Below are 14,256 nucleotides of genomic sequence, written 5' to 3'. Positions count from 1 at the left end.
AAGAGGAAACCATCTTGGAGAGTAGTAGTGAAGCACATGGCTTTCAGAGCCAGAATACCAGGCAGGGTTTGACTCTTGACCCTAGCTGTGTGACCTTGGGCAAGTTATTCAACTTCTGTGTTTCAGTTTCTCTATTAAACGTAGACAGTACCCACATTTTACAATTGGTATAGTGGTTGAATCAGTTCATATATGTAAATAGCCTAGGACAGTGCCTACTACATAGTATGTTACATATATAGTATACATATATGTAATATAATATATAGTATATATATTTATAGTAAGGGCTATATAAATGTGTTTACTAATATTATTCTTAATTTTACATGCTTCAAACTAATAAAAGAATGTTTTGCATAAAATAATTTTTTACAGGGGTGCCTGGGTGGCTTAGTTGGTTAAGTGTCCAACTTCAGCTCGGGTCATGATCTTGCGGTCCAGGGTTCAAGCCCCACATCAGACTCTGCTGACAGCTCAGAGCCTGGAGCTTGCTTCGGAGTCTGTGTCTCCCTCTCTCTCTGCCCCTCTTCCACTTGTGCTCTGTCTCTCAAAAATAGACATTTTTTAAAAATAAAATAACATTTTATAGATAGTATGTAATAGATTTATAAGCCAGTTCCACCTTGAAAATCAGCCTTAGTTTATCTAACCGGTTTTCCTACCCTGCTTCCTACCAGCTTTATTGCTGCAGCTCAGCTGTTGGGAATAAACAGGAACTGAGTAATTTGAGGAGGAGAGTATTGGCTACAGGAAGGTGACTTAATCCTGGTTTCAGTTGGTCTCAAATGTTTGGGTACAAGACCTTAGACTATGGGCAGGATAAACATACCCAAGCTTTTTGGAATGGTTTTTATTATTGTTGTTGGTTTTGTTGTGATTGCTTTCAGTTTTTTAATGTTTCAAAACTTGTTTTATACCTCATTATACAAATTAAATTGTTCCTCCTCTTTGACATATAGTTTTTGCTGACCTCTCTTCCATTAGGTTCCAGGTGCTTTGACTGATCGCTGGAACTCTTTCTCAGTTTCTTACATCCTGATTTATTTAAAAATAATAAATTATCAGAGCACCTGGGTGGTTTGGTCAGTTAAGTGTCTGACTCTTGATTTCAGTTCAGGTCATGATCTCACAGTCAGGAGATCAAGCCACACATGGGGCTCTGTGCTGACAGCACAGAGCCTGCTTGGGATTCTCTCTCCCTCTCTCTCTGCCCCTCCCCCACTTACATGCATATGCTCTCTCTCAAAAATAGACTTAAAAATAATAATAAATTAGCAGCAGTTTTCAACTTATAATATGCCTTCATGCAAGGTATGGGCCTGCCTTTAAGATCCTCAATAGCATAGAAACTGGCAGGGATCATTTCATTAATCTTCATCATAACACAGAAAGATGGCTAACACACATTCACAGAGGTAGGGGAGCAGGTGAATTAAGATTTGAACCCAGTGGTCTTGATTCCATATTCTGTGCTCTTCCCAGTAGTAACTGTTGCCTGCTTTACCATTTCCATTTGTCTTTTTGATTACCATTGAGCCCCATGTGTCCTGGTAACACAAAATATTGTTGTTCTTATAACCTCAACTGAGTTTCTAAGCCACTTTTTTTTTAAGTTTATTTATTTATTTTGAGAGAGAGAGTATATGCACATGGAGGGGAGGGGCAGAGAAAGAGGGAGAGACAGAGAGAATACCAAGCAGGCTCTGTACTGTCAGCACAGAGCCCAATGTGGGGCTCAATCCCACGAACTGTGAGATCACGACCTGAGCCGAGATCAAGAGTTGGATGCTTAACCCACCGAGCCACCCAGGTGCCCCAAGTTTCTAAGCCATCCTTAAATGTATAATGTGATCTGTGTTTTAGTAACTTAGTTCCATGGTCCATATGACCAAGTGGAGGCAACACAGTGTAGCAGTTAAGAGCAAGGCTTTCCAGTGAAGTCTGTCAGACTGCACTTATAGCCAGATGATTGTCATGTATTCTGAGGCTTGAGAATACTTAAGTTTTGTTTTGTTTTAATGTTTATTCATTTTTTTTTTAATTTTTTTTTTTCAACGTTTATTTATTTTGGGGACAGAGAGAGACAAAGCATGAACGGGGGAGGGGCAGAGAGAGAGGGAGACACAGAATCGGAAACAGGCTCCAGGCTCTGAGCCATCAGCCCAGAGCCTGACGCGGGGCTCAAACTCACGGACCGCGAGATCATGACCTGGCTGAAGTCAGACGCTCAACCGACTGCGCCACCCAGGCGCCCCATAATGTTTATTCATTTTTGAGAAAGAGGACAGAGCATGAGCAGGGATGGGGAAGAGAGAGGGAGATACAGAATTCAAAGCAGGCTTCAAGTTGTCAGCACAGAGCCTGACACGGGGCTCGAACTCACAAACCGTGAGATCATGACTTGAGCTAAAGTCGGACACTTAACCAATTGAGCCACCCAGGCACCCCGAGAATAAGTTTTTATTTTAAGTTTTATTTTAAGTTATTTATTTTAAGTTTATTTTAAGTTATTTATTTTAAGTTTATTTTAAGTTATTTAAGTTTTTATTTTATTTAAGTTTTTATTTTAACTGGTGAAAATTAGATCTTTATTAAATTAGACTTCAACCAGGTACATGCAGAAATTGCTCCTAGTTTTCTACTAAATCTCTTTTTTATTTACCCCTTGTTTTTTCCTTCCCCTTTATTTTTCAGGTTGTCCAGACTACTACTTAGATTACCAGCTTTGCGATTGATGAATGCTACTATCACTGAAGAATTGTTTTTCAAAGGCCTCATTGGCAATGTACGAATTGACAGTGTCATCCCACATATTTTAAAAATGGAACCTGCAGATTATAACTCACAAATAATTGGTCACAGCATTTGAAATCTGAGATATCAGTGTAAACTTACTGTTCTTTCCTGGAACACAAAATGACACCAAATTAAACTAGTTACTTCCAGGGTATCTGGAAATTTTGACTTTAAAGAGTAACCAAAAACCAAGGTGTTTTTATTTTAACTTCTTAAGAATTTTTGAAGTGACTGGGCAGGTATCAGGAATCAAAATGTCCTTTCCTGCCTTATTTAAGTGAATAAGAAATATTATGAATTTATTCTTGGTTAAGAGGACACCTTAAGCTGTCACTTCTTGGCATCTACACTAAGATCTCTTATTATATTTTATCTTATAAAACAAATAAATTAGTCTTTTTTTTTCCAGAATTGTGTTCTATTCATATTTTTCATTATGAACTAGTACAAACACTTAATTGTCAGAAATACCTAAGGAGGATTTCCTTGCATTTTACTCTTAATATATAATCTGTTTTAATTACCACGTAAAAGAAGATTCTTTCATTCTCAGTGACATAATGGTAACATTAGAACCATAGGAAATAATAACTGAATATATATATTTTTTGTCTTTTGTAAATATTATGGAACCTTTAGCATATACCACTCTCATTGCTGGCAATGAGACATAGGCCATTTATGATCTCAAGACTTTTTTTTAGTGTTGTATATTATTAGTTACAAGCACTTTTTATTTATGTATGTAGCAGAAAATTGTTTTTGAGAATGAGGTAGGGTTCATGTTTTAATATTTTTGGTTTACTGCTATGTTTTAAAGTAGTAGAGACTGAACCCCAAATGTTTCAGTATTTCCAAATGGATATTAAAATTATTGCTTTTCCATTCCACAAACGGCATTTGACTTCTCTCCCTCTTTCCTGACCTGCCTTATAACTTCCTGACCCTTCCATGAGTTTTAGCCAGTTTCTTTTAGGGCCTTAGAAATACCCAATTTGTTAAATAATGGATTTCTCATAGCCAGTCTGTGTTTTCAAGGTGAGTTAAACAATTATTTTAAAGCAAATTGGTAATTTTCAAAAATTTACGTTTTTTAACATGTAAAGGAATATGCACTGATATTTGATATTTCACCCTAAAGGAGGGAAAGCTATTTTAACAAGAGTATGCACATCAACCTGAAGCCTTGTTGCCACAACAAAACCATTTTAGACTCCCTGGATGCCTTCCACAGTAATGTTTTCCTCAGCAAACCTGATTAACTGTTAAATCTTTCCTTGCTCTGATTGTCATAATGAATTTTGGTTTATCTATTTGTTGATTTTTTAAAAATATGGAGATTTTATTGCACTCAGAGTACATTTTTATAAAGATTTTTGCAACAGAAGAAAAGCTGAATTTAGGGGAGGATGTGGATTTTACTAATTGTTACTTTATAGTAAATCAGAAGTTTAAAAGTGTCAACTTTCAGTCTTTACCAACTTATTAAGGGAAATTTTTCCCCCTATTTTAAATGTAATTTTTATCAACAGTTTTATTTATAATTATCAACTGGGAAAAACTACATTTAGTATAAAATATTCAAATGGAAAAATCAGTAGGTTTATATCTTTATAAACCCATTGAAGTAAGCCAAGGATTCAGGAAAATAATTCTTTAAAATAATATACTAATGGTTAATTAAGATACATTTTTCTTTCAGGTATTTTTCCTGAATAAATTTGTAGTTATATTTGGAAGTATTTTTAAAACTCTATTAAAATGTGACCATTAAAAATGTCGATTTATTTGATTTCAGAGTGTTTGATCATCCATTTGTTTGTTCTGTTAAGAAATCTCTAACAGAATTTATTAAAGTACTTCTAGGAAGGGAAATGCATGGAAAACATTTCCATATCCAGTATTTTAGGATTATTTACAACTCAGTTTGAAGACTTTCAGCTAAAACTGCAGATTAACTATTAATTTATTCTCTCTCCTGAAGTCTTAGTAAAATAATACAATGTGTAAAGTGTAACCACACAATGAGAAATGAAACCGAAAACAAGAAATCAAAGGAAAGCAAATTCAGTAAATTCTTAGAAAACAAAATGGAGGTAGAGAGAGACTAACTGACTTATTAGCAGAGCCGGAATCAAGGAAGCTGTAATCAGAGTGCCTGCAAAAGACAGTTCACTGAGAAAGATGCCAGTAGCCAGAAAAGATGCTCGGTATCTGGAAGAACTGGTGTTCATATTCAGAGATGATGCTTGGGACGTTTAAAAAAAAAAAAAGAAAAGATTGGTTGCAGGTCTGTGTACAGAATTATTGAATTATCTTTTTCTACCCTCAGGTCAAGTGACCACTTTTGTCCTTCCAGCTTTTTGAGCAGGAGGCAGAGGTTAATTCTCTTTAGAAATGAACTGGAAGAGCCGAGGATTTCCAGGGTACCAGGGATAACAGCTTGGATTAGTTATATTAAGGGTTGAAAATACAGATTAAGTGAAAATCTGCATTCTGAATATGGGCTCCCTAATCATGTTCCCACACTGCTGGCCATTGGAATAGGCTTCTCTGCCAGGATTTTTTTTCTTCAGAGAAATTAATTGGCCTTAGAGAAAAGATCTCCAGGTACTCACTTTTGGTTGTACCTTGATGAAAAGCCTCTTTGCTACTTTATCACTCTTCAGTGAAGCCAACTAATTTCCAAATTATATATATGTATATATATAAACATATACACACACATATATACAGACATACATACATACATATACGTAGGGTTTCTGTTCAGGTCTTTAGTGCCTACTATTAAATATGAACTTAGAACCAGGATCACTAGATAATTGAGGAAAATCTCCAGTACCTAAAAGAACAGACATTCTTAGGTCCCAGGGGAGGCAAATATAATCCAGGGATCAGAAAAATATCCACCTCCAGGGGCACCTGGGTGGCTCGGTTAAGCATCTGACTTCAGCTCAGGTCATGATCTGTTTGTGAGTTCTATGCTGACAGCTCAGAGCCTGGAACCTGGTTCAGATTTGTGTCTTCCTCTGTCTCTGCCCCTCCCCTGCTCATGCTCTGTCTCTCTCAAAAATAAACATTAAAAAAATTTTTTAAAAATATCCACCTCCAGAGGTAATATTTTGAAAGATGTTGTATCCATTAAATGAGAACAGGATGCTTTGAAAAGGGAAATTTGGTCTGTGTGTCCTCTCTCTCTGCCCCTCCCCCGCTCACACTCTCTCTTTCTCTCAAATATGAATAAACATTAAAGAAAAGGGAAATTTGGGGCAAGTAACTGTCCCTGGAAATTAAAAATGATAGCCAAAGTGATTCATTAGAAGGGTTGGAAGATAAAGTTTTTGAGAAACTCCCCCTGAAAGTATAACCAAAAGATAAAGTAAGAAAAAATAAAATTAGAGAATCAAATCAGGAGGCCTAACATTTTATAATAACAAGAGTTAAAGAAAACAAAGGCTTGAGGTAAGGAAATTATTAGATAATACAAGAAAAGGTCCACGAAGGGATATGTGTCTCTAGGTTGAAAGGATCCACGCTTTAAATGAAAAAGTTCCAGGGGCGCCTGGGTGGCGCAGTCGGTTAAGCGTCCGACTTCAGCCAGGTCACGATCTTGCAGTCTGAGTTCTAGCCCCGCGTGGGGCTCTGGGCTGATGGCTCAGAGCCTGGAGCCTGCTTCCGATTCTGTGTCTCCCTCTCTCTCTGCCCCTCCCCCGTTCATGCTCTGTCTCTCTCTGTCCCAAAAATAAATAAAAAACGTTGAAAAAAAAATTAAAAAAAAAAATAAATGAAAAAGTTCCTTACTGTCTTAATATCAGAACAATATATGGGGCGCCGGGGTGGCGCAGTCGGTTAAGCGTCCGACTTCAGCCAGGTCACGATCTCGCAGTCCGTGAGTTCGAGCCCGCGTCGGGCTCTGGGCTGATGGCTCAGAGCCTGGAGCCTGTTTCCGATTCTGTGTCTCCCTCTCTCTCTGCCCCTCGCCCGTTCATGCTCTGTCTCTCTCTGTCCCAAAAATAAATAAACGTTGAAAAAAAAATTTAAAACAAAAAACAAAAAACAAAACAATATAGTCAGAGAAGATACCATATTGCTGCTTCTAGCAATATAGTGGAATCAGTAGGTACCATGAAGGCCTTTGATCTGTTGCTGGGCTCATGAGTCTGACATGAGTTTTCAAAGAAGTCTAAAGTTGGTGCAGGTCCTGAGTTCTGCCCCTCACCCCCTACCCCACTCCCTGTTCTGGCAGAAGCAAATACACATCTTTTCTGGAAAAAGTATCCGTAATTTTTTTTTTAACATTTATTCTTCAGAGACAGAGTGTGAGTGGGGGAGGGGCAGAGAGAGAGGGAGACAGAATCTGAAGCAGGCTCCAGGCTCTGAGCTTTCAGCACAGAGCCCAACATGGGGGCATGAACTCCCCAACCACGAGATCATGACCTGAGCCAACATTGGACGTTTAACTGAGCCACCCAGGCCCCCCCCCAAAATATCCATAATTTAGATCAGAAGTTGGCACACTTTTTTGTGAAGGGCCAGGAAGTAAATATTTGTTTTACTTTGTGGGCCATCCTGTGTCTAGCAACTAGTCAACTCTATTGTGCAAAAGCAGCTATAGACAGTCCATAAACGAATGGGCCCGGCTGTAGTGTAGTAGAACACTTAAAAAGCAGGTAATGGACCAAACTTGGCCCTTGGGGCATAGTTTGCTGACCCGTAATTTAGAACCTCACCCCTAATTAAGCTCACCCATATATGAGATGACAAAATTACCAAACACAAGGAAACAAGCCACTTGAACAAGTCCGAGATAAGCAACACACATAGACCCTGAAAGACAGTATGAGATTCTAAAATTGTCACATCCAGATTATAATTATGATAGGTTTTAAGGGAAAAAAAAAAATAGGACCAAAAAGTAAGCAAGAAAAGGGAATAGCAAAAAAGACCAAGTAAATTATAAAAGCAAAGCCAAAACAATATTTCGAAATGAAAAACAAATTTTAAAAATCCATGGTGGAAGATCATGCCTCCAACACATACATTTAATTCTAACTCCCTTAGACATCATTAAAACAGCCAAAAGTTTGTTCAAGGCATTATCTCATAAAGACAAAAATAACGGGAGAGAAATAAATGAAAGCCACAAAATTTTGAAAGCTGGAAAACACATTAGTGGTGATCATTTTAGCAAACCTGAGAAGGCTGACTTAGCCTACAGTAGAGAAAGCTGAGGAGCAGCCTGATTTGCACCACACATCCTCCAGAATGCTCTAGGATTTGCAGCATCTGCTTGGGAAGGGGAAATAAGAGATTATGAAAAGTCTGTTAAAGAGGCAGGAACACTGGAATGATAGAATTTGAAGTTGAATTACCACGTGCAGAGTATGTGAAGCAACAGGATGTGTGTTGAAGGTGGGAGTGTTTGTTGATAATAACCATCTCCAGAAAGTAAATTTACATTACATTGTAAAGTATGTGCACATATCTGCTTATTTACCCTACAGAAGCTCTTGTACATGTGCCAGGAAGCATACTAAAGTCTTCACGTCTGCACTGTAAAAGCAAAAAAAAAAAAAAAAAGAAAAACTGTCCAAATACCCATTGACAGGAGAATGAATAAGTAAATAGCAGTGCAAACACCCAATGGCCTAGTATGTAACGCACAAAAAGGAACAAAATACCAGTGTCAATGAATCCCAAAAGTCATGTACAAAAAAGTAAGCCCAAAAGTATGATTTAACCTGTTTATTGAAAACAGGTAAATACAATAACATTGTTGAGAGTTACTGATATATGTAGTGAAATTAACTTAAAGGAAGGGCACCTGGCTGGCTCAGTTGGAAGAGCGTGTGACTCTTGATCTTAGGGTCCTCAGTTCAAACTCAATGTTGGGTGTAGAGATTACTTAAATAAAACTTTTTTAAAAATCAATAAAAAGTGAGGGATTATTAGTACTTAGTTTTTTTAAGCTTATTTATTTTGAGAGTGAGAGAGAACACAAGCACTGGAGGGGCAGATAGAATCCCAAGCAGGTTTTGGCTGTCAGCCCAGACCCTGCTGCAAGGCTCCAACTCACAGACTGTGAAATCATGACCCGAGTTGAAACCAAGAGCCAGCTGCTTAACCTACTGAGCCACCCAGGCACCCCTATTAGTACTTAATTTAGAACTGGGGCGCCTGGGTGGTGCAGTCGGTTAAGCGTCCGACTTCAGCCAGGTCACGATCTCGCGGTCTGTGAGTTCGAGCCCCGCGTCGGGCTCTGGGCTGATGGCTCAGAGCCTGGAGCCTGTTTCCGATTCTGTGTCTCCCTCTCTCTCTGCCCCTCCCCCGTTCATTCTCTGTCCCAAAAATAAATAAACGTTGAAAAAAAAAAAATTTAGAATACTAGTTACTTCTAGAGGATTAGGAAGAAGATACAAACGAGGAACATACAAGGGGCTTTCAAAGTATTAATAGTGTTTAATTCTCTTGCTTTGTAACAAACCACTCAAACTTAGTGATTTAAAATACTTGTTATGCTTAGGAATCTACAATGAGGTCAGAGCTTGGCATGGACCACTTTTCTACTCCATTACAGTCACAGCTGGGTCAGCTCAAAGGGCAGGGGTTGGAATTTTTGGAATCACACACATCTGGAGGTTGATAGTGGCTGTTGTGCAGGAGTGGCAAACATCTGGAAGAGCATGCAGAACCAGAAATGTTGCAGCCATTCTTGAGAAAGGATATAGCTCAGCAGCCTCAGAAGCCCAGTGTAGAGAAGAGCCCATCTTGACAAGATTTCCTGATGGGTCTTTGTCTCATAGAGTTGTTCATAAATTGATACATAAGAAACAATAAGATACCTAGGAATAAACTCCACTAAAGAGGTAAAAGATCTATATTCTGAAAACTATAGAAATTGAAGAGGGCACAAAGAAATGGAAAAGCATTCCATGGTCATGGATTGGAAGAACAAGCATTGTTAAAATGTGTATACTACCCGGGGCGCCTGGGTGGCGCAGTCGGTTAAGCGTCCAACTTCAGCCAGGTCACGATCTTGTGGTCCGTGAGTTTGAGCCCCGCGTCGGGCTCTGGGCTGATGGCTCAGAGCCTGGAGCCTGTTTCTGATTCTGTGTCTCCCTCTCTCTCTGCCCTTCCCCCGTTCATGCTCTGGCTCTCTCTGTCCCAAAAATAAATAAACGTTGAAAAAAAAATTAAAAAAAAAATGTGTATACTACCCAAAGCAATCTACACAATTAATGCAATCTCTTTCTAAATACCACCAGAGCTAGAACAAACAATCCTAAAATCTGTATGGAACCACAAAAGACCCCAAATAGCCAAAGCAACACTGAAAAAGAAAAAACTAGAGGCATCATGATTTCAGATTTCAAGCTATATCACAAAGCTGTAGTCATCAAGATAGTATGGTACTGGCACAAAAGCAGACACATAGATCAATGGAATGGAATAGAAACCCCAGAAATGGACCCACAACTATATGGTCAACTCATTTTTGACAAAAAGGAAAGAATATCCAATGGAAAAAAGTCTCTTCAATAAAATGGTGTTGGGAAAACTGGACAGCGACATGTAGAAGAATGAAACTGGACCACTTGTGGGGTGCCTGGGTGGCTCAGTTGGTTAAGCGGCTGACTTCGGCTCAGGTCATGATCTCACAGTCCGTGAGTTCGAGCCCCTCGTCGGGCTCTGTAATGACAGCTCAGAGCCTGGAGCCTGTTTCAGATTCTGTGTCTCCCTCTCTCTGATCCTCCCCCGTTCATGCTCTCTCTCTGTCTCAAAAATAAATAAACGTTAAAAAAAATTAAAAAAAAAAAACTGGACCACTTGCTAACACCATACACAAAAATAAATTCAAAATGAATGAAAGACCTATATGTGAGGCATGAAACCATCAAAATCCTAGGGGAGAATCCTCTTTGACCTCGGCCTCAGGAACTTCTTATTAGACACATTGCTGAGGTAAGGGAAACAAAAGCAAACAGGAACTATTGGAACTTCATCAAGATAAAAAGCGTCTGCATAGTGAAGGAAACAATAAAACTGAAAGGCAACCAACAAAATGGGAGAAGATATTTGCAAGCGACATATCTGATAAAGAGTATCCAAAATCTTTAAAGAACTTATCAAACTCAACATCCAGAAAACAAATAGTCCAGTTAAGAAATGGGCAAAAGACATGAATAGACACTTTTCCAAAGAAGACATCCAGATAGTTAACAGACACATGGAAAGATGCTCAACATCACTCATCATCAGGGAAATACAAATTAAAACCACAATGTGATATCACCTCACACCTGTCAGAAGGGCTGAAATTAACAACACAAACAACAGGTTTTGGTGAGGATGCAGAGAAAAGGGAACCCTCTTGCACTGTTGGTGGGAATGCAAACTGGTGCAGCCACTCTGGAGAACAGTGTGATGTTTCCTGAAGAAACTAAAAATAGAACTACAGCAATTGCACTATTAGATATTAACCCAAAGGATTAAAAAAATACAGATTCGAAGGAGTACATGCACCCCAATGTTTTTATCAGCATTATCAATAATAGCCAAACTATGGAGAGAGCCCAAATGTCCATCAACTGATGAATGGATAAATATATACAATAGAATATTACTCAGCCATCAAAAAGAATGAAATCTTGCCATTTGCAATGACACGGATGGAGGTAGAATATATAATGCTAAGCAAAATAAGTCAATCAGGGAAAGACAAATACCATATGATTACATTCATATGTGGAATTTAAGAAACGACAGATGGGGGCGCCTGGGTGGCGCAGTCGGTTAAGCGTCCGACTTCAGCCAGGTAACGATCTCACGGTCCGTGAGTTCGAGCCCCGCGTCAGGCTCTGGGCTGATGGCTCAGAGCCTGGAGCCTGTTTCCGATTCTGTGTCTCCCTCTCTCTCTGCCCCTCCCCCGTTCATGCTCTCTCTCTCTCTCTCTCTCTGTCCCCAAAATAAATAAACGTTGAAAAAAAAAATTAAAAAAAAATAAGTAAACGTTAAAAAAAAAAAAAAAAAGAAACGACAGATGAACATATGGGAAGTGGGGGAGAAAACAGGAAAGAGGGAAACAAACCACAAGGGACTCTTAATAATAGAGAACAAACTATGTTATTGGAGGGAGATTGGTGGGAGATGGGCTAGATGGGTGATGGATACTAAGGAGGGTACTTGTGATAAGCACTGGGTGTTGTATGTAAGTGATGAATCACTGAATTCTGCTCCTAAAAACAATATTGCACTGTATGTTAACTAAAATTTAAATTAAAAAAAATAAATAAACAGGGGAACCTGGGTGGTTCAGTCTGATGAGCTTCTGACTCGGTTTCTGCTCAGGTCATGATCTCATGGTTCATGAGTTCCAGCCCCGCATGGGGCTCCGTGCTGACAGCATGGATCTTGCTTGGGATTCTCTGTCTCCCTCTCTCTGTGTTCTTCCATCACTCTCTCACCCCCTCTCAAAATTAAACATTTAAAAATAAATAAATGTAATAATAAAAAAAATAAATTGTAAGAAGTTGTAACAATTGTATCATTTTGGACTAAAAGATACAGAACAGTACAAAAGACACCTTTTGAACCTTTAAACTTATGTGGGGGGGGGAAGGGCTAAGAAAACTACTCAACTATAGACATGGACTCCTCTCTTTGTGAGAAATGAAAGATAATTTCCATGTGGCAATTGGCACAAGTGATGAGAGAGACAGAAAGAGGAGAGACAGACGGAAGCCAGACAGACAGTCTTGTGACCTAGCTTGTCTTCCTCTGTTTGGGCTACTATAACAAAATACCAGACTGGGTGTGCAACCACTATAGATGTAAAGATGGATGGAAATTAAGATGGACATGCTAACACTTTAGCAGGGCTTGACTTTAAAGTTTATTTATTTTGAGAGAAAGAGAATGAACAAGAGAGCATGTGTGAGTGAGGGAGGGACAAAGAGAGAGGGAAAGAGAATCCCAACCAGGCTCCCCACTTTCAGCACAGAACCGGAACTCACGAACTGTGAGATGATGACCTGGGCCCAAATCAAGAGTTGGATGCTTAACCGACTAAGCGACCCAGGCGTCCCAGGCAAGGCTTGACTTTAAACTGAACAAACTTTTCTCTTCCTCATTCTTGAAGCCTCCTCCTCCCTTTCACTTGTTTTTCTGTAGAATCCTTTGTTCCAGGAACCCAGTATCTGTATTGGCATCTCGCTGACCTCAATGTATACTTAGTAACGAGACTCGGATGGTCAGCACTAGCACTGGTCATGAAACCACCTTAAAGACATGACAAATGTGGCTGGCAGCATGTACCAGATTCCTCTCAAAACCGCCCAGATCCTAGGGGCGCCTGGGTGGCTCAGTCGGTTAAGTGGCTGACTTCGGCTCAGGTCATGATCTTGCGGTCCGTGAGTTCGAGCCCCGCGTCGGGCTCTGGGCTGATGGCTCAGAGCCTGGAACCTGTTTCCGATTCTGTGTCTCCCTCTCTCTGCCCCTCCCCCGTTCATGCTCTGTCTCTCTCTGTCTCAAAAAGAAATAAACGTTAAAAAAAAAAAAAAAAGTTTAAAAAAAAAAAAAACCGCCCAGATCCTATATTTTCCTATAATAAAGGGCAGGTGTGCACTTTTGAAGGCATTAGCCAGCTGCAGCCTCCTTTGCCTGGCAAGGTAATAAACTATCGTTCCTCTGTGTCCCCATACTATGTCTTTGTGTTATGCTTTGGCTCTGGAGCACAGAGGTTGGCTTTCAACAACAGGTGGCTTATAAACAACAAACATATATTTCTCACAGTTTTGGAGGCTTAAAGTCCGAGATCTAGGTGCCAGTCTGGTCAAGTTCTAGTGACTTCTTGCCACGGGTTGCAGATTGCTGCCTTCTCAGTGTCCTCACATAATGGAAGGGGCTAAGGATCTCTCTGGAACCTCTTCTGGAGATACTAATCTCATCCATGAGGGTTCCACCCTCATTGCTTCTGTGTCATTTTATTCATTGAGGCAGACACAAAGGCCTCTCAAGTTCAGAGGGAGATAAAATAAACTATACCTCTTGATGAGACAGTGGCAAAATTCTGGAACAGTGTAAGGAACCAGAATTTTTTTTGCGGCCACTTTTGGAAAATGATCCATCACATATAGTGTTCTCATAGGCTTGGTTGTAGACCTTTAAGATTGGACAGTTTTATATGTATATTTCACAATATTTGATAGAAAAACAGTCCTTAAATGGGAAAAAATGAAGCACTCTTAGACATTTCTACATTTCTACAATTTCCTGTATCTAGAGGAGGGGAATAAGTCCTTCAGAGATTGTTAAGCACAAATTGGCCCTTAAATAGATACGTACCAGAAAATTCAGTAAATTGTATTGGGAGAATGAAACATGAATATATGTGGTGTGTGTGTGTGTGTGTGTGTGTGTGTGTGTGTGTGTGTGTGGTGTTATCAAAGACCTAAA

At 39.4% G+C, this 14,256-nt stretch overlaps 1 protein-coding gene across 12 annotated transcripts in view; it reads left to right on the top strand.

Moving 5' to 3' along the window:
• The window catches only part of NR2C1 (nuclear receptor subfamily 2 group C member 1), a 44,070-nt gene extending 39,479 nt beyond the window's left edge, over window positions 1-4,591 (top strand). For all 12 annotated transcript variants that reach the window (XM_043562156.1, XM_043562157.1, XM_043562151.1 and 9 more), the window contains one exon: window positions 2,698-4,591. In XM_043562156.1, the coding sequence (XP_043418091.1) occupies window positions 2,698-2,738 (41 nt within the window). In that variant the 3' untranslated portion in view covers window positions 2,739-4,591. The remainder of the gene's footprint in view (window positions 1-2,697) is intronic.
• The last annotated feature ends 9,665 nt before the right edge of the window (window positions 4,592-14,256 follow it).

This window comes from Prionailurus bengalensis, chromosome B4 (assembly GCF_016509475.1).
Source record: "Prionailurus bengalensis isolate Pbe53 chromosome B4, Fcat_Pben_1.1_paternal_pri, whole genome shotgun sequence".
NCBI lineage: Eukaryota > Metazoa > Chordata > Mammalia > Carnivora > Felidae > Prionailurus > Prionailurus bengalensis.
Note: the sequence above shows the minus strand (reverse complement) of the source record. Positions and strands in the feature narration are given on the sequence as shown.